Below are 20669 nucleotides of genomic sequence, written 5' to 3'. Positions count from 1 at the left end.
CTTATTGGAAATGTTGCCAACAAACAAAATTTCTTCACTATATGCACTAAGAAATGGAAAAATCGAATCACAATAAAATTTGTTATTCTGTCATCAGCAGGATTCATAGAACATATTGAATTCACGCATAGAGTCAGGCAAAATTTCAAAACAGGAATACCACAACATTAAGCATACTTCATCATGCGCTTTGTTCGAAACCGTTCTGGACTTGAAAGGTATCCAAACATTCAGAACACTTTACCTCATACAAAGTATCTCTTTTCCTCTTATGTAGTTCATTTTGAGTCGCTGTCGTTTTTGCCTATTCAAATTGTGTACCTGAGTTGCATCTTTATAGTTGTTTATTTCTAATTCAAGTTGAGATATATTGGTTCTAAATTTATCACAAATACATGCGTCACTTCTGAAATACTCAAAACTTATGCTGACCTCATAGTATTTACAATGATGTCCTGTCAGGTGAGCATTCTATGTAGCACAGGAAGCCATTGGATTTCATTCACTCATTAATCTACTACTTTCTATAAGTAAAATATTCTGAGAACATCTCAATCCTCAACACTTAAACAAGCGTCTTCTGTAATTTATTTGACTCATGATCTGTATTCTTTTTGATGAGTTAGAAGTACATCAAAAAATTTTATTTTCTTTGTACTAGCATTCTGCATAGCTATATTCTCTGTTATTTCTGATACCTCCATTTCACTTATGACTTAATTTTAAGACAACATCTGGAACAACTAACACAAGCCTGAAAGAATGTCCATGAAACAAGCTGCAAATAAGACCTTGTTTACTTTAGTGCAAAAAATAATCATTGCATTCTTACTCAACAGTGCAAAAAGTAATGAAATTGTCATCAGTGGCACAGCCAACGGGTGGGCCAGGTGGGCCTGGGCCCAAAAAAATTTATGAATTTTTAGTTTTTTTTTTTTTTACGGAAAACACTCAACATTAAAAATAAACCATGAATCCAGAGCAATAATTAAGACACCTTATTTTATTTGGTTTATTTAGACCATGTTCTTGCTCTTGCAAATTCATTATCGGAAGCACCTCAGTCTTCAAAAATGGATATTAGTAAATGTTCGTCCCTCATTAAGGCAATGATAGAAAACTTTTCAAAGCTCCGAAACGGAGAAAAATTCGAAGAATTTTATTCTAGTGCTGTTTGTATGACAGAAGTTTTCGGAATCAGTGTCTCTGCACAAGAAAAAAAGAAATCATTGATCACCTCAAATGCCACAGGCTCATGTCAGTAGATTTACTGGCATGTAAAAGAACAGGACAAAATTCTGGCACACCAGCGATGCTCATATAACCTCTGCAATTGTGAGCGTCGTTAAATAAACCATAATTAAATTAAATCAATCACCTCAGTCTCTGGTAAGAGACTATTTCGTTACTGATGATGGTGACGCTATGCTGAAAAGTTACGATTCAGAACAACAAGATAAGATTTTGCTGACAGCAAGTTTATATAATATACTTGATATTGTCATATCAGAAATGAAAAGATGGTTTGAAGAAAATTCTGTTTTCTGCGAAGCAGTATCAGTTGGTGATCCAAAGTCTTCTGATTTCATGAACTTCAAGATGCTGCCAGAACTGGCTGACTTGTATGGATCTTCAAATTTTGTGTTAAACATAAACAAGGAACTTCTAGAGAAAGTGTTCCCTGTGAGTATTAAATCAAAACATGTGTGTGACCTATATTCTAAACTACAGAACATAAGCATGGGTTTGGCATTCCAGGAACTACTCCAAGTTTTACAAATTATAGGCCTACTGATCTGTCCCATCACGACTGCATCCGCAGAAAGGAATTTTTCTGCGTCATGACGAATAAAAACTTATACCAAGACAGCCATGTCAAGCACAAGGCTTTGTAATCTAGCAATTTTATCCATCGAGAGGAAGAAAAGTTGTAATATGTTGAAAGACTCATTGTCAGTGGTCAACAGATTCGTGCTAGGAAATCTCGACAGCTCCAGATCAACTTATGAAGCGTTTGTATGACTCGCATGATTGTTTATCATAATTTTGCATGTTATTAAATAAGACTTCCGAGAATGAGTTTCAAAAGAGTTGACGACAGTGCCACTGTCAGGTACTTAATAAGATCCTGTCCTGTAAACGCAGTACCAATCTAAGATAATAGCTCGACCATTACCTTTCTGATTACACAAGTAGAGCCACAATAATTTTGGTGTCAGAACTGATCATAACAAAACTGATGACCGGTAGAACCAGCCATAACAACATGTTGGAAGTATCGAATATCTATAGTGGCAGTAACAAAATCAAATGATATGCAACAAAGATACTCACTTTCATGATTTTTCAGTTCATCTGCTTGTCCCTTGTCAACCAGCACTTCACCTTCCTTCACAAACCGCAATATGCCACCAAAGTGAGGTGACAAGATTTCTTCCACATATTCTGCACTGCGAGTATTGAACTGTTCATGGAAGCCTTCTGCCTCTTTAGAATTGTCCCGAGTGTGTTCCTTAATGCAAACATCAATATTTTACTTTACATTTGTTTGTTTATCAACTGTCCAAAGACAGGTCTGAACCTCATTAGTGACATCAATAAAAGTGCATACACACATAGGGAACAAACAATGAACTAGTGATGAAGCAAACTTTCACTGTTTGGAGCAACATACAAATAATCAGCAAATGGTCAGGGAACATTCGTGTTTGCTGGTTATTCGCAATAATGGTAGATGATTTATTATAGTAAGTGCAGCAGTTATTATGGGCTGTCTAACAAAAATTAAGTTGAAAAATAAAGGGTGATTGTGATAGATTACACTATACAAAAGTCGCAATTGGTATAGAATAGAAGCATTGACTTGTTTAATTACTTACGTTAAATTCAGTGGGATAGTTTTAAAACTTCTGTCGAATTTCAGCAACAGACTTTGAAATGTTACTATGCAAAATAGGCTAACACTTTGCAAGAAAGACAGACTGGTGAGAAGCAATACCTGTTCATGAAAGATTAGCACTAACACTTCAATATCTGGCAACAGAGGATTCGTATACAAGTTTTATGTATTTATTCGAAGTTTCCAAACAGCCGAGTTCCATGATTTTTCCAAAAATTTCCTGGTCCCGAAATAATTCAATAAGGTTGATGCAGACTGTATTTATAATTTCTGTCACCTCAGGCAACTAAAGAAATGTTGCCCCCTCTACATAAATAATGATATATGAAAATTAGTCAAAATGAAAACAGAGAATCGAATAATCAATATTCAAATAGAATTAATTAGTAAAAAGAGAAAATAATACAAAAGAAATAAAATTAAATATAACTTTAAATGTCAGTAATGTATTACAGTATATTCAGCGATCTTCTAGAGGGGCTTGTTGTTTCACTCCTTGACTGGTGAAATAGTTACTTCATTCATTGCTCAGAATGCTGGATCTAATTTTACTTATTTCATTTCCATACTCATCAGTCATTATTTTAATTACATGGGTGCTGATCACTACTGACATTCATTTCACTTTCATTATTGTACTTATTGTTAGTTTAGAAGATGTATCACATAACAGTGACGATGTACTCACATCAGTTTTTGAAAGAATACCTCAGTCTCATTTTGAACAACTGTGTCTTACAACATAAGCACTTTTTGTTTCTTTTCTAATTATTTTAAGTTTTCACTGTTTTCTATATTCAGCCTCAATTCTTTTCATATCCGAACTTAATAATACTAATAACTTAAAACTTCATAATTTAACAACTGCCGACAGTCATTTTAAACCTGTAACTTGTGTACTAGTTCATTTCAACTGATAATAACAATAATAATAATAATAATAATAATAATAATAATAATAATACTAATAATAATAATAAAATTTCAGGTATTTAACCAATAAGTTACCAATTTTTGCATAGAACAAGTATTATTTTGCTTTAAGATGTTATGAGCTGCCATGTAAAAATAAGTACGGTAACTTACAAGCTTTAATTATGTGACGCACATGTGAAATAAAGCTTGTATATTATAATCAGACAACCTTACTACCTTTTACTAATTAGTTAATTAATTACATCCTGTTCGCATATAGTATAAAATACCTATTGTTCGGATATATAAAATTAATGTAAAATGTTTGTCATAAATGCACATGTGTATAAAATTTCTCAAATTTTCACAGCTTGAGTATGGTACTAATCCCAAAAATTTGCCATCCAGTGCCATGGCTCATGTTGGTCCATGCGTAAATATGGCCCTTTGTTGATGACATCTTCTTCAATCCATTCCAGTTTTGATATACTAGTACTGGTTTGTGAAACAACAAACTACAAAAAAGTGACAAATCCCATCCACAGTGAATACCAATTTCCTTTGATGTACTGACAAGCAATGGATCACATACAAAGCAAATCAAATGACTGGTTTACCTTTGCTGTACGTCCACATGTTCCGAATTCAGTCAGCAAATGCATTTGTTCATTGTTCAGTCGCTATATGGGCTTAAAACTAGTGTTGTGGGATTTAAACGATTACTCTAATCAATTAATTGATCAATTTCTGTTGTAAGATTAATCGATCAAAAATATTTAATTGATATTCCTCTCTCGGAAATTGCTTACTTAAAAAGCACAATAATACTGTTATTTTTTTTATTGCAAAGCAGGTAGCGTAGGGAAAATCTTTGCACAAACACTTCAGAAAGAGATGCAAATATGAGGACAGTGACCTAGTCTACCTCTATTGAAAGTTGAAACACAATGCGAAACCCTTATTAAGTTTTATGCTTTTCCAAGAAAACTTCCACCTTGTTGATAGCTCATCTTCCTAGCATATGAAATACATACTTTTCTGGGCTTGTCTCCCTCATCCATTTCAAAATAGCCATGTCTATACTGTGTGCAAGTGAGAGCATAACTACCTTCTTCTCTTTTTAAAATCTGGCAATTCAATTACAACAGGGGCCAGTCTTCTGTTTCGACCATTGTACTTTTGCAGTTGCAGTTTCTGTACTGAGTTGGTATATGAAGGTTGTGTGTTTAGTTTGAAAAAGAAAAAAAAAATCAGTTTTCTGTGGTTTGTGAAAAGTGTAAACTCCATTATATCATATGAGAATTTGAGAGGCAAACTTGGTGAAATGTTAGGATTTAAATTAAACGATCGTGGAGAAGTGCTTGACAGAAAAAAAGTTTTTTCGTGTTTAGTGATGCAGGAAACATTGTTACTAAACATAGAGCGGCACTTAATTTGGAGCATGTGAATGCACTCACATGTTTAAAATCATGGATGAAGCAGTATTAACTAGATGAGTCTTCATACTTTTTGTTATTTATGTTTGTCTCAAAAATTCCCAGAGAAATTGACACAATAAATTATAAGCCTCGTAATAAATATGTTAATAAGTAATTAAAATAGTTCTTCTGTAATATAACAATACAATATATACAGATATACAATATTTAATACTTATGCTAATCACCTAACACAAGTTGAGTGGCTCAGTGCCAGACTTGCCTAAACCACAATTACACTGAAAAGAGTTATTCAAGTCTAAATTTGGACGTCATTTTTTTAAATAATCACATGTCAAAAGAAAATTATTTCTCTTTTACCGTAATCTAGTATGTATCTAGTTCATGTAAAAAAGTAAGTTGAAAAATATCATTAACCCAGAAATGTGTTAACTGTAAAACGAATGATAGGCAAGTTTAGCCCTAAAACAAATTATATTTCAAGCCCAAACATGTGGCATAGGCAATGTTAGGCAAGTTTGGCCCTCGTAAAAAAAATTTAAAACCAAATAAGTGGGATATGCAAGTTAGGTTCAAAAGTATAAGACATTAAAATCATTGCAGGTCAGTGGTATGATGCCCGATTTATTGGACTAATTAACAAAGTTACGAACTATAAATCTTTGGAACACAAAGAAAAATATGGAACTCTTTATTCATTAACCCTGTCAGTTGCTTCCATGTCTGGATTGTTGAAACCTTCTCCTCCTACTTTCAGATTTCGGTAATAATGGTGGTAAATTGGAGGGATATATTTGAGTAGTGACATTAAATCTTTCTTCTTCTCTTTCGTGATTGGCCGACCTCTGGGATACAGGAGGTTCAATTTCTGAGAAAAGTTTCGCGATGGGCGCCCTCAGAGCCCTTTCCGTGCTGTATCAACCACATCAAAATCTATGCAGTCAGACACACTGTATGTTTTGTAGAAAAGATTCTTGGGTTCATCTTTCCGAAACTGTAACCATCGAATCTTGAGCCATTCCACTTTTTGTTTATTTTCTGATATCTTTCTGTCTGTTATTTCATTTTCTAAAGTATCTGAACTATATAATAGTTCGCTAGTCATACGATGGACCTGAAATTTTGGATTTCTTTTCTTCGCATCAGCTATTACTCTTTCCCACTTTTCAGGAACATATACTTCGTGATAGCGTTTAGACCTCTTGATGACTCCAAAGTCTATAACAGATATCAAAACTGTGGCCAGGAATTAAAAATTTTTGATTGATCACTTGAAGGATTGGATGGTTTTGGCAATACGTAAGATAAGAAGAGAGCTGTTCTGCCCTCCACAGCTGTCACTATAGAGTGTAAGAACTTTGGTTGTCTGTGGGAGAAAATTGTTGATATGATTGAGAAGGCATGCCATTTCGAACTCTATAGTCATCTAAAATGACAAAATAAAATGGTACATGTGGTGACATAAGCTGTAAATTTTAGCCAAACAACAACAATTATTCGTACTTAGCACTAAGCTTGCCAAACCAACCTCATCAAGGGATTTTAATAGATTTGATTTCGTAAAATACTACCTTTAATTATGTTTCATATGCATGCAAATAGAGCTAAACTTGCTTACATTATAAAATATTAACTGAAAATATCCAACAAAAATAGTGCCTAACCCTCTGCATTTCTTATAGGTTTTGAAAAAATGTAAGAGACAAACTTGCCTAAGCATCACATTATATAAACTTTGCAAAAAATACAATTAAAAATAAGGGTTATTTACAAGAAGTCGTCGCTGAACGATTCACATTATTTCCAGGTTAGTTGAATCAACTCATCTAGTGAACGACATAAATCTTTAAAATACTAGATGTCTCTATCCCTTCTCCTCTTGTTACTTGTGAGCCGTCCCAAACCCCGACCTCCACCCGTAAGAGCGCCAGTCCTTATATACCCGTCAGTCAAGGCCTTCTGACAAATAAAAGCAATTGACAATAGATACCTCAGTCATGACAACCTCATAAAATATCCTATCAATTGAATAATCGATCTTGCTACGTACAACATAATTATATTATATTATATTATTACCCATTTCAGCGAGTACCGACGACCACTGCAAAATACGATAATTTGGTCCAGGGAGCATTCTCTTTTAGCACAAGGATGATTTATGTAACATGTTTCTAAATTATTAGTCTTTTAAATACCGATACATTCTTTAATAAATCACTGAAAAACAAATGTGAATATAGGAAGTGGAGTGAGTACGAAATTATTATTATTATTTGGCGCATCATTTTTACGTAAATAACGACAAATAAAAAGGGATTATTAGCAAGTACGTACACTGGGTTTGTCAAATGCGCATCACCATGCTTTCCAAAAGGCACTTTTAAGTGCCCGACACCCCGCTTTTTACATCATGTGCTACACGTCGGATCATCATCGGGGCTTGCAGCCCCGATACCCTGCTTTTTTCATCATGTGCTACGCGTTGGATCATCATCGGGGCTTGCAGCCCCGATACCCCGCTTTTTACATCATGTGCTACACGTCGGATCATCATCGGGGCTTGCAGCCCCGATACCCCGCTTTTTTCATCATGTGCTACACGTCGGATCATCATCGGGACTTGCAGCCCCGATACCCCGCTTTTTACATCATGTGCTACACGTCGGATCATCATCGGGGTTTGCAGCCCCAATACCCCGCTTGCTATGTGCAAAACAATTATATTATATTATTACCCATTTCAGCGAGTACTGACGACCACTGCACAATACAATAATTTGGTCCAGGGAGCATTCTCTTTTGGCACAATGATGATTTATGTAACATGTTTCTAAATGCTACGTACAACATTATTTTATTATACTATTATTACCCATTCCAGCGAGTACTGATGACCACTGCAAAATACGACAGTTTGGTCCAGGGAGCATTCTGTTTTGGCACAAGGATGATTTATGTAACATGTTTCTAAATTATTAGTATTTTAAATACCGGTACATTCTTTAATAAATCACTGAAAAACAAATGTGAATAAATAGGATGTGGAGTGAGGACGAAATTATTATTATTTTTTATTTTTTGGCGCATCATTTTTACGTAAATAACGACGAATAAAAACTAACATGCCACATAACATTATTTTAAGAAATACAGGAAACAAGCATAAACAATATTCACCATTCTTAATGATCAGGGGATAGAAGAAAAACGTATGGAATAGAAATTACATACAAATGTGCGTGTAATAAACAATAAGCAAACCATCTTCGATTAATCATTTCAAAACAACGTGAATATAGCGTGGATTGTGTAGGAAAATAATTTCTTATATGTTGCTTCCAATGTGCATCATTGTTAACTTATGAAAACAAATGAAAATTAACATGGCATATGAACACTATTTGAAGAAAGATAGGAGATATTAAATAATATTCATCGTTCTTAATGATCTTTGGATGGAAAATAACAATGAAATAAGTATAAAATAGAAATTACATACAGGTGAGCATATAAAAAACCGTAAGTAGAATTATTTATTTGATTAATAAGCTTAAATTACTCCAGGTTTAGTGTGTTGTGTAACAATAGACAATGGAATCGTTCACAGAAGTGAACTATAAATGATGTGAATCGTTCAGTGCATCCATCTTGTTGTGTAACAATAGAAGTGAACTATAAACGATGTAAATCGTTCAGCGACGACTTCTTACAAATAACCAAAATAAGAAATCATCCATTAAAATATACTTATTACAAAAATTACTTACCTGATGAAGTCAGATCACCATAATTGGGTTGATAATCTTTGTCAGCATCACTGTTATCTTCAAACATGTTATGAATGGACTTCAGGTCTAACTCTTCATATGCCATGTTTGTTTGTTGCTTAGGCAACTATGTCGCACAACTTGCGTCTAGAGCCTAACCTATTCAAAAGCTTTCACTTGAGTAAATAGTTAGAATTTCACTCGCCAGGTGGCAGTGGTGTTACAGTTTTCGTATTAATAGAATCTTTTGACACTAGATGGCGGCAACACTAAAGCCGAAAAATAGAGATGTGTATTGTTTTATTAAGTCTTGCTGCTTTACACTCTATTCCCTGAGGAACATTCAGTAAATATGTTAAAGGTTAAAAAATATTTGGCAAAAAATATTAATTTACAAGCTGTCCGACAGGGAATATGATCATTGTAGGTCTACTAATCAAAACCAAGTAACTGCAAATGGAAAGAAAAACCATAATTCTGATGACAAAATGTAGGCCTATTCTGATTTCCTGAAATATAATGATTTAACATAATATACCATTTTATGAGGTCAAACATTTGTTTGAAAATGTCGATTCCTCAACATATTCTCAAATACTTCAAAACAAAATCTCATCTAGCTCTGATAGAAATTAAAAATCAGAAGAATTCAACACACGGCAGTGATACCAAGCCGAAAAGTTATGTTTCCAATAATGTACGATGCAATATAGTCTCATAGCAACACTTCATTGGAGAGGAACAATATTTCAAGATATAATTCTCATAAATTAGATTCCACTTGTGTAGATCCCATTATGTAAAATTTATCCTCCAACAATTTGATGAATTCTGGAAAAAAAAGCTAATGAACAATTTTCTAAAACAAAAAATAGAACAATTAAAGGATATAATTAGCCACCTACCCATTATCTCCTGGCTTAGTTGCTTCATAGGTGGTGCCTTGTCGGTATCACTTGTGACCTGTCTTCAGACAGTTAACTAAACAACAAGAAAACAAGGGATCAAGATGTAAACACCAGGGATATAATATGCCTTTACTGAAATCAGACATTTTCCCTAGGACTGGTATTTAATTTTAATATTAGGATAAATTACTATCTTGGAAATTTCAAGCTCATAGGGAACTTGCACTCTAAATATCATGCAGTCGAATACAGGGGCGTTTTAAATGAAAATAATACTAATTGATCTTATTTCTCATTACGAATGTCATAACAATAGAAACTTGTTAAAACTAGGGTTGCCATAATGAAGAAACAAAGAAACCAGTACATGATTCACATGTCAATTTGATCGACAGGAAAAAACGTAGGAATTTATAAGAAACTTATAATTTATTTTTCAAATTAATATCACTTGTTTACTTAATGTGGATGAGACTGGCCACTTCAGTAATACATTTTACCTTATCTAGCACATTATTTGGCATGCAATTTACATTATTACCATTTATTTTAGCACCACACCATTCATGTCTGTATATCACCGTCACAGAACCTCTCATACTTCTCAGAACTGTGAAGAGAAGGAAGGATGAGTTTGTGAAGCTAACTGCAATTTACATTTACCATATTATACTCTATCTGCAGATGTGTTTACTAACTTAAGTGATACCGTAATTTGTTTCTTTCTTGTATCCACTGACTATTCATCAAAGAAAATGATCTTTGAACGTTGGTATTATATCCACATAGAGAGAAATAACAATTCTACCATTTGCAGCTGTTCTAAGTACTGCACCACGGAAATACAACTGCGACAAAAATTTATCGAGATTTCGTGTGAAATCATATTTTTAGAAATTTCCTCTTTGTTGTGCAGTAGGAAAAAATTAAATTTTATCACCTAGTCAGACAGAAGGCTCTTCCTGAGTTCGTAAGACGTATTATCTTGCACCCATTTGAGTATCATTTGAACACTATCTTACAAATTACTGCATTTTTCCAGATTTCTGTCCGACTTCATTCAAAATCGTGGGCATCAGTCTTTTCTCCCTACACTATAAAGCCATGGACTGTCTGCAGCATATGGCAGCCCTTTGTTACAACCCAATTCCAATTAAATTTAATGCATTTTCTCAATTCTCTTCATCAGATAAATCAGATCATTTTGAAGGGATATGTGTTTACATTCACAAAAATATACAAGTAAGCTCTTGAAGGATGTTTAATTTACATTCAAACAATATAATTTATTGCAAACAATAAATGCATAATATTCTAAATTGCAAAACTTTAATTAATAATATAATTTGTTTATATCTACATTTTATACAGTTATATTACTGAATCATCAATCAATGCAGAGAACTTAAATTATACAACGAGAAAGTGAACTGGGCATCAGCAGAAATATTTAAATGTTCCTTATTAATGTTGGAATATGTCTTGAAATGTTTGTGAGATGCCACAGAAACTAGTGAAATGCCATAAGTACGCCTCAAAATTGATGTTTCTATTTCGATAAATAAGATAAATTGATGAAATGAAGAAACTGCTGTAATGGAATTGAAAACTGGCAAAGCTATAGGAAGTTTTACAGGTTTTCCCGATTGCAGGGTCATGGGGATTGTGTCAGTCTTCAGTCTGGGCATTGCACACAAGTATCTTTGTGGCTACTCCGTGCTGAAGGTGAGTGTAAGCTCACGTCTATCACGTGTGTTGTGGGGGAAAGGCGTCATAAGACACAGCTTCTCTCTGGTGCTGACCAGCCTGTACAGCTACCACAATGCCCCTGATGTATGGGACGATCCCCAGCCAGAGTGAGGATTTTGATTACTTAAGAAATGATCTATAAAAGACCCAAAAAGGGAACAACTGGATAATACCCACGGCAGAGCAATGTCGATAGTCGACATTACTCGCTGGCCACTAGTCACCAGGCCGTACCGAGCCGTGCCAAACAAAACACAATCAAAATGGTGGTAGTAAAATTCGCGATTATATTCTTAAATAATTCACTGCATTAGTCAAGTGCAAGACTTCTGGCTTCTGTTGCATTCAAACAATTATAAAATACGATAATTTGGTCCAGGGAGCATCCGTTTTTGATGCAAAGATAATTTGTTTGGCTTGTTTCTTAAATAAAATTACGAAATGGCGTTCCTGTGCTTAACATTTAATAAAAAAAGAAATATAGCAAAACTGTTTTGTCTCGAGACTCTCATCTAAGTCACGTAATAGGTCAAGTAATCTACTTCAATATATTTGCGCAAATATATCTTGTAGCTAACAGTGGTGCTATCTCTCAGTAATGTTCAGAACGAAGGAGGTAGAGAGAGAAAAGAAACAAATTTCTCCCTCCAACGACGCCACACACCAATGTCGTGTTCTTATGTTGGCAAGATTGTGTATTTACTTAAATTTGGTGCTAAACATAACGGCACGGTTCAGAGATACCGTGGGAATTCTCCAGTTTAGCGCCAAAATGTTATACTATAATGACTAGAACCCGGAATTTTAGGTGCTAAAAGTTAATATTGTTCCTCGCTATAGTTTAATATAAAAGCCATGCCTCCACTTCATTGAAATGCTATTCTTGTCATTCAGTATTTTCCCTTCGGTACTGCTAAAGGTCTCTAATCCTCTTAACCACCACTTACAAACTAGCGCACGATTTACAAGATCATTGCCATACCTCTACTTCATTGAGATGCCATTCTTGTCATTCAGTATTTTCCCTTCGGTACTGCTAAAGGTCTCTAATCCTCTTAACTACCACTTACAAACTAGCATACGATTTACAAGATCATTGCCATACCTCCACTTCATTGAGATGCCATTCTTGCCATTCAGTATTTTCCCTTTGGTATTGTTAAAGGTCTTTAATCCTCTTAACCCCACTTACAAATTAGCACACAGTTTACAAGATCCATTGCTCAGTCCTTCTTCTGACTCTGTTGTCTATTATTACATATCAGACTCTTGTGAACTAAGCTTAAAACTTTCCTCACGGGCACTAGGCCTACTTCTATTCATCTACACTCAGTGACATTAACTTTTAGCACATAAAATTCTGGGCTCTAATAATGACCTAAAATGCTGAAAAAACAGACCTAAAAACAAACAGTCCTATACATAAGTAGTCAAAATACAACCTTAAATTAACAGCTCTTCAGACTGTCTACTATGGTATTCCCATATAAAAGTATAAAAATTTCCCACACGAACACAAATTTTCCCACAACCTACAGTGTGAGCTATAATAAAATAATTAATTAGGTCATAATTAAATGTTCAGCTACAATAAAAGAGAAGGGTGGATGTACCAACCACCAAATCTCCTCCACATCTAGCATAGTGTATCCCAATAGCGGAAACTAAAATGGATGCTGGTGACTTCAAAGGTGCTCTAGTTCAATTCTTTTATTTGGAAGCAAAGAGTACAACTTAGCTGAGAGCTTCATGTGCTATTCTATTCTCTTCTTCCTTTTGACATGACTATCGAAAAAATACTTCGAAGTTCTGCATTTGAATGAGGTAGTGTCAGTACTAATTTTGCGAGTTTTCCTATATAGGGAAATTTTACTTCGTCATTGAAGACTAGCTTAAATTACTAAAAAAAAATTACACGACTACTATGAAGTAGCCAATGTGTGTTATCACCATTTAATTTGAGAAAAATTCGTTCCAGCACAGGGAATCGAACCCAGGACCTCTAAGCTCTACCCGCTGAGTGCTCTTTCCAACTGAGCTATGCTGGGACACGATCCACGGTGCCGGCCGAACTCCTCTCATAATGTTTTACAGCCTTACTACCTGCACTTTAGACAATGTAAGTCATACATGCAGGAGCGCATATTTAAATGACTTTATGGCCATATTCAACATCAGTTTGTGAAAACTGCTAACAGTTAATAGCTATATCACATATTCATTATATATGAGGTCTCGCCTACCTCATCCTGACATTGTATACACACGCCCAGGAAAGATTCAACTGTTACATGGGAAAATGCCAAAAAGGTGACACTACAAAAACATTACATTACAATGTTTTTGAAAGAGGCTTATGCTATCTTTCGAGAGGAACAGTTCAGGCTTTTCAAAGTTTTGCAGTTTGAAACTCAAAAATGTCCTCTTATTGAAGGATATACCATGTGATCAATGCAGATGTCATTTACATGAACACTTCATTTTTAAATTGAAAGCACTAAAAATAATTTATTCTGAAGAATTCTGGAAATTTACGCTAAGTAATGTTTCATTAAATTCTGCATGTTGATAGAACTCTTGCTGGAAGGTCTGGGGAAAAAGATTCAGAGGCAGACTGACTTTGTTCTTGAAGGAAGGCTTTGTTGATGAACTTCGAGATATTGTAATTAACTATTTTCCAGAAATGATGTGACATGTCAATCTGAAGAGAATTCAAACCATGGTATTTGAAAATGACAAACTGGATTATAATATTTGTATATTACAGGTGGACTTCTCAGTGTGATTCAGTTGTGAATACCAGGATGAAATACAAAGTGCTTTATGCATAGGCAGAGTTATGGGAGAGGGGGAAATGGGGGGCGGGGCACTGCCCCCCCAAACTTGTCTGAACTCTTTTTTTTTTCCGGTTAACGTTAGAAATTATTGAATTCAAAAGATCTCAATTTAGATCTTATTTGCTTTTGTTTGTGATTAAGTTTCTGTGCTTAAATTGACGAATTAATGTCTTCAGATCGTGTGCCTGCACTATAATTTTATTTTAAATTTCTGAATGTATAAGAATTTCTATAGGCCTACCTCATTTGAGGAATGTTTCTTTTGTAACTGCCTGTGTTACAAGTCTGCAGGTGTTCAGACCGCTACTTGGAGATGATGAATAACATACTGCACAACAATGCAGAAAAAAGAAAAGTGATCCCGGTATAATGTTTAAACTTAAATACGAGATTAAATAAAATAATTAGAGTTTACATTTCATATGATATCTTCAGGAAGGTAAGCTTCATATAAGGAAGTTTCTGTTAGCACTGTTACGTAGTTTTATTGATGCATGCTTGTGTTTCTGTATGATAAAGAAAAAGAGGGAGATTGTTTTAAGTTATGCCCTGTTAGACCTATAATATGTAGTAAACCTACAGTTCAAGCTCTATAAAACTCGGTCCAAACTATCACAGATATGGATGTAACACTGTAAGAAACATGTCCTCCCAAAAATACTTTTATTAAATTATCATATACTGATGTCTGATCAGAAAGAGAAAAAGGAATTGGTTGGGTCACTGGTTGACAAGAAACTGCCTACTGATTTTTTTGTCCTACAGAATAACCATTAATAACCAATAATATCCATTAATAACCATTGCCTACTGAAGAATGCACTGGAAGGAATCGTGAACGGGAGAAGAGTTAGGGACAGAAGAAGATATGAGATGATAGACGATATTAAGATATGTGGATCATAGGCAGAAGTTAAGAGGAAGGCAGGAAATAGGAAAGATTGGAGAATGCTGGGTTTGCAGTGAAAGACCTGACCATCAGCAGAACACTTATGTACCACAGTCAAGCTGTAACAGGGGGAGGAAGTAAATGATGTCCCCCACAACCCCATTATATGGGAATTCTGTGGTTTTACTTTGTCCCAGCCAAGGAAACGGTTCTCTCTCCGCCTATGGTTTTATGGTCTAGGAGAAGAATCCTTTTGTTTACAGCTGCTACATTTTTCATGGATAAATGCAAGATGTTTCAAGTCTGTTTTATTTTTATTTATCAGAGCTTCCTCAAATTAGAGGCTGCCATTAGACAAAGCATACAATACAATACAATAGAAGATGAGAGCTAAAAGAGTAAGAAAAAAGGCAAACAAATACACAAACAATGGCAGTTTACAGAAGAAAAAAAAAATTCAAGTAAAGAATCAATGAAAGCTAAGAAGGAAAAAGAAAAATGATAATGGTGCGTCAATTTTTTTTCCATACACTGAATTAGAGTCCATATACGTGGTTCCGTAAAAGTTTGACTGACTCTTTAATTATGAGGAGGGCCAGTTCGTTCAGAAACGATTTGTGCAGTCCTAGGGTCTTACAGAATTGAGAACAGAAGTTGGGTATCGTTCCTCTTGCTCCAAACATCAATCCCATAACACTGATATCGTGAAGTTGGTATTTATCTTTATAATACGGGATGGTTGGAACGTAGATTGCTCGTTTCTCCTCATGTATGTCTTTGGGCTGTCCTTTGTATGTTTCAAACCTGATGGTGGAGTCGATTATCATACCCTGAGACAGGGATTCGCTAATGGCGATTATGTCAATTCGTCTGTTACTGCCATTGTCGGCGGTTCCGTGGACTTCTTCATAGACGGTGTATTTTAGTTTTCTAAGGGCATCGGCCAATTTAGTTCTAATTGCATGGTGCCTATTTATATACAATGTTTCGCCATAAGGGCAGGCTCCCAGGACATGTCCAAGGGTTTCTATCTCACTAAGGCATCGCCTGCAGTGGCTGTCCTGAGACCTACCGGGTATGGCTCTTACAGCGCTTACGTTGGCAGTCATCTTGATAGCCTCCTTCCATTCACCGCTAGTCATTCCATCGGGCTTAGTTATCCATTTGTTAGAGGGAGTGAATTCACTGTACAGAATAACGCCTTTTCCCTTTTGAGGTAAGTTGCACCATGCGTTGTACTCTCGCTGGCGTAATTCGGTCCTAATTTTTCTGATGTTTATTACTCCACTCGTAGAAGTTAGGTGTTCAGTTTCATTGATTTGAAGGTTGTTCAAACAGGTTGTTTCTCCGTTAGACATCTAGTGTTGTTTATGTACATATTATTACACATATTCAACTTCATGCAAGAGTTGACGTGTTGCAAGTAGGTTTCCCAACGTGCGCAGAAAATACCTAAGCCTTTAAATTTTTTGTTGGAATACAACATATTGTCTGGAATATCTCTAGGAAGTTGTAGGATGTCCTTAATTGAGCTTTTAATAAGAAGATCTACATCTTTGAGGAACTTGACAGGTAATTTATCGGGAGGGGTTGTTTGAAAAGGATATACAAGCTTCGGACAAATGAAGGAAGAAACCACGTTGTATTTTTGGTAAGGCTGGAGCAAGGGTGAGGTGGTCAGACGTTCTAACTGAGAATTTAAGTGTTTTAAAAGAAATAGCTTGATTCTTGAAAAGTGAATGAATATACAGTAAATAAAATGAAAACGTAACATATTTCAGAGTTGTCCTTGGTTACAAGCGTAAACAGATTGTAGCAATGTCTTCTTTTAATATTTAAAACACTATAACATAATGAAAAACACTCCTAATATTTTCAGGAAGCACTGACGCACTATTTCACCAATACACAAAATATCCATCAGAATCTTCGAAGAAGGAAGCGTTAAAATTGAACTAATTACAAGGATAAAGATATTATATTTGTCATGATCAACTTTGTAACAGAATATTTATGTTGGAAAGGGATTCACAACAGCCTGCTGAAGAAGCAATTTGGCGTGATGAACCAGCTTTTGAATTTAAGAATAAGTACATTGTTAGGTTGATGCAGTTCCTCTCTGATAACACAAGAAACAATTCAGTTGAAAATACTTCGTTACGTCTCACAGGAAAGATGTGATAGATGATGTGGGCAGTAATGTGAAACGCTTAGTGAGGCAAAAAATTATAAATAAAAGAAATTCCAACTTTGTGCAGTGTGCAAAATATTTTCCTGATTTGGCAACACAGCTATACCGTAAACTTGTATTTTCCACATTAATAAAGACGATATCAGAACTGAAATAGAAAAGGCAATCCATGGAACACAGTGGCCAAATTTTTAACATTGATAGTTTAGCTGAATTTTGATAGTAGTCTTACAAAAGCAATATGATGGTGGACTTCAAGTATCCCATACGTGACAATAACATCTTAATTAAGTAACCCGAGTAATAGGGCTTGCACTAAGAATCTAAATGCACTCTGAATCTCCTGAAGTGTCCTGCTAAGTCTCATAACAAGCCAAATTTTTTTGCAACTATTTTACTAGCTGTTAGAGCAGGGGCGGCTCTACAACAAGAACTGCAGAGCTGCAGAACCGCCATTTAAATGGACCTGAAAAAAAATAAAAATGTAAAACATGCTTTTATGTAATCTACTTCACTGTTTCATTTATTTTTCCAATTCATTCTCCTTCGATTCGAGATTTTACTGTCTGTAGGAGCCTTGAACTGCTCGAGAATTTTAGCTGTAGTGTACTTTTCAGATCTGTGATTGGCAGTTCCTGAAGCTCAACGTAGGTAGTCGGCAGCAGAAAACTGGTTTTCTTCACCGTCCCATAAGACTGCATTAGAGCTGCAACCGAAGCAGCTCTCTCCGAATATACAAGAGAACCGCCAACACCCTCATCTCTTTATGACCTGCGTTAGAACACATAGGCTTCTGGACTACTGTATATCATTACAGTTCCAGTGTGTTATAGTACTGTGGGTGGTGTGATGTGATTAGTCAGTGTGCCTAAGGAAATATTTGATATTAAAAATGAATTAAATGAAAACCTAATCGACCAACCCTTTTCGAAATTAAAACAGAAATTGCATGTTAACTCAAGAAATTAGGACGTCCTACACAAAGTTTAAATATTAAAATTTCTGGAAAAAGTCGAGGAAATCATGTAGCCTACTAGTCATTTTAATACCGAAATGTGTAATGGACACGATTGTTTTTTTGCTGCGCCCATGAAAACGCTTTCTCCCCCACCCGTGTATTCTGTTTAGAGGAGAAAATACATGGACAAACACCGGAGTGAAGGATTTAGTTAATTTGACTTAAAAAACTAGAAAAGCTTGTGGGGCACATCTCCACTACGTGACTAGTTGTACCAGGTGGGAGAGGTGTAGTGCACGGATGGTTGGAGTACAATTTCGGGTGCACAGTCAACTTCGAGAAGGGGCTGTAATTACACGCGTTACCCGATTTAGATGCAATAAACAGCATGCGTTTGCTAAATACACTACTTTTCATGCAGAACTGCCAACCTTTGTAACCGCGGGCCGCTACTGTGTTAGAGTAATTATTTCAAAATAAAATGTGCTTTTTTACCTTAAGAGACCTTTGCACAGCCTTTACAGAATACATTATTTTGCAGTACACTAGATAGTATGCGAACATCTATAACCTCATTGGTATCACTAACACTGTGTTCTTGTTTCAGAGTTTCATTTTAGAATCTTCAAGTTTCTTTCCTGATGCACAGCCACTTTTACAGATTCACTATGACCACATGCTAGAGGGTTGTAGGTTAGAATTCACATTACTAACAGTGTTCTTACGTTTACCAACATTTCTTCTCTTCTTAAATACGAAATGGCGTGCCCAAGCTTCACAATTAATTTAAATACTTTCAAACTACTTCTATAACCCATATTGTAAGAAAATATCACAAAATGCACATCTATAAACCAACTCAACTGTAACGTACAGCACGTGTATAACGTCACAACCATTGTAAACAAACCGTTGCTACGAAACAAAGCACAGGACGCTAAACCAGGTGTGCCAATACATATAAATTCCCTACAATGAAAAAATTTCGCATATAAGGCGCAAAATTTGAAACATAGTAGAATGCCAGACGAACAGGAGACACACCCACTTTAAATGTCGCTGTCCATTTAAACCGAAAAAAAAAACCATACTTAGGAATCAGATACACACTTAAATCAAGGCTCATCTGAAAGATAAAGCTTCATAGATCAATAAAACAGGAAAAAAATGAAAAATTCAAGATTTTTTGGCTTTCTGGGTCCCTTAAGTTTTTGATCTGGTTTCAATAGTTTTGTTTTGACAAGGTTATTCAAGTCAGGTGTTATGCATTTTATTACTTTAGTTTTATCAAGTGAGATTTCATTATTAAACTATATCCCTAGATATTTAATATGTTCGTTTTTTGAGGTAATTGAAGCAATAATTGATCCTTCTAGAGTGGTGATTTTTCCTTTTCGTAAGACAATAGATTTACTTTTTAGAGGATTGAGATTTAATCCTCTTTCTGAAAGGCTGGTGTCGGTATGTTCTGTTCTTCTTATTGTCAAGTGACAGAATTTTGAGGTAAAATTGGACAATACTCATTTTGTACATTTATACTGCAAGAATGTGTAGTATGTATCTTACATTTTACATTGCATTAAACCACAAAATTGGCTTTGCACTGAATATTTTCGTACTGGTTTCATCATCTTTTTTTTATAGAAACAACAATCTCAACTTTATTACCCCATCTTGTGATAATATGTGTTGCATTGGTTGCATATAAGGAAAAAGTTGCTTGAGATCCTTCAATTTGGCTTCTGTGATTTTTCTTACTTTTGGATATAAAGTACTGGGCCCACCCCTCTCTTTCCAATGAAGGGCGACCTTTCTTTCACCACACTCTTTCAGACCTCAATGTTACCCACTTGTATTTTAATTTCATTATCATTGGTTGACTACTCTATATTCTATACGTAGACATTGAGTTTGTAACCATTCTTCTTCATATACAGTATGTGTATATACAACATCTTTCACCCAATCAGCAAGAGACACAAAACCATTTTTCTGCAGTCTTATAAAGACCCATAAATTCTTTCTTCTTTGTCTTTTGTAATATCTTCAATCAGTGCTAGTAAATTGTGATTTACATTTTTCATATGCAGTTTGCGAAGGAGGGATTATTTGAT

General features: G+C 35.1%; 1 protein-coding gene across 3 annotated transcripts in view; it reads right to left on the bottom strand.

Annotated features, from left to right (window-relative positions):
• LOC138705119 (vacuolar protein sorting-associated protein 52 homolog) overlaps nucleotides 1-19625 on the bottom strand; it is a 29969-nt gene extending 10344 nt beyond the window's left edge. Inside the window, exons 1-3 of one of the 3 annotated variants that reach the window (XR_011333624.1) lie at nucleotides 19051-19625; nucleotides 9929-10004; nucleotides 2335-2512 (exon numbers count right to left, since the gene is read on the bottom strand). Coding sequence is in view for 1 of the 3 variants with exons in the window: in XM_069833773.1 (XP_069689874.1) it covers nucleotides 2335-2512; nucleotides 19051-19119 (247 nt within the window). In the remaining 2 variants the exon portion in view is untranslated. The other 2 variants (XR_011333625.1, XM_069833773.1) reach the window with 2 other exon arrangements.
• Between the last annotated feature and the right edge of the window lie 1044 nt (nucleotides 19626-20669).

Source organism: Periplaneta americana, chromosome 8, assembly GCF_040183065.1.
Source record: "Periplaneta americana isolate PAMFEO1 chromosome 8, P.americana_PAMFEO1_priV1, whole genome shotgun sequence".
Classification (NCBI taxonomy): domain Eukaryota; kingdom Metazoa; phylum Arthropoda; class Insecta; order Blattodea; family Blattidae; genus Periplaneta; species Periplaneta americana.
The sequence above is the reverse complement of the archived record's forward strand: the minus strand, read 5'-3'. Positions and strand labels throughout refer to the sequence as shown.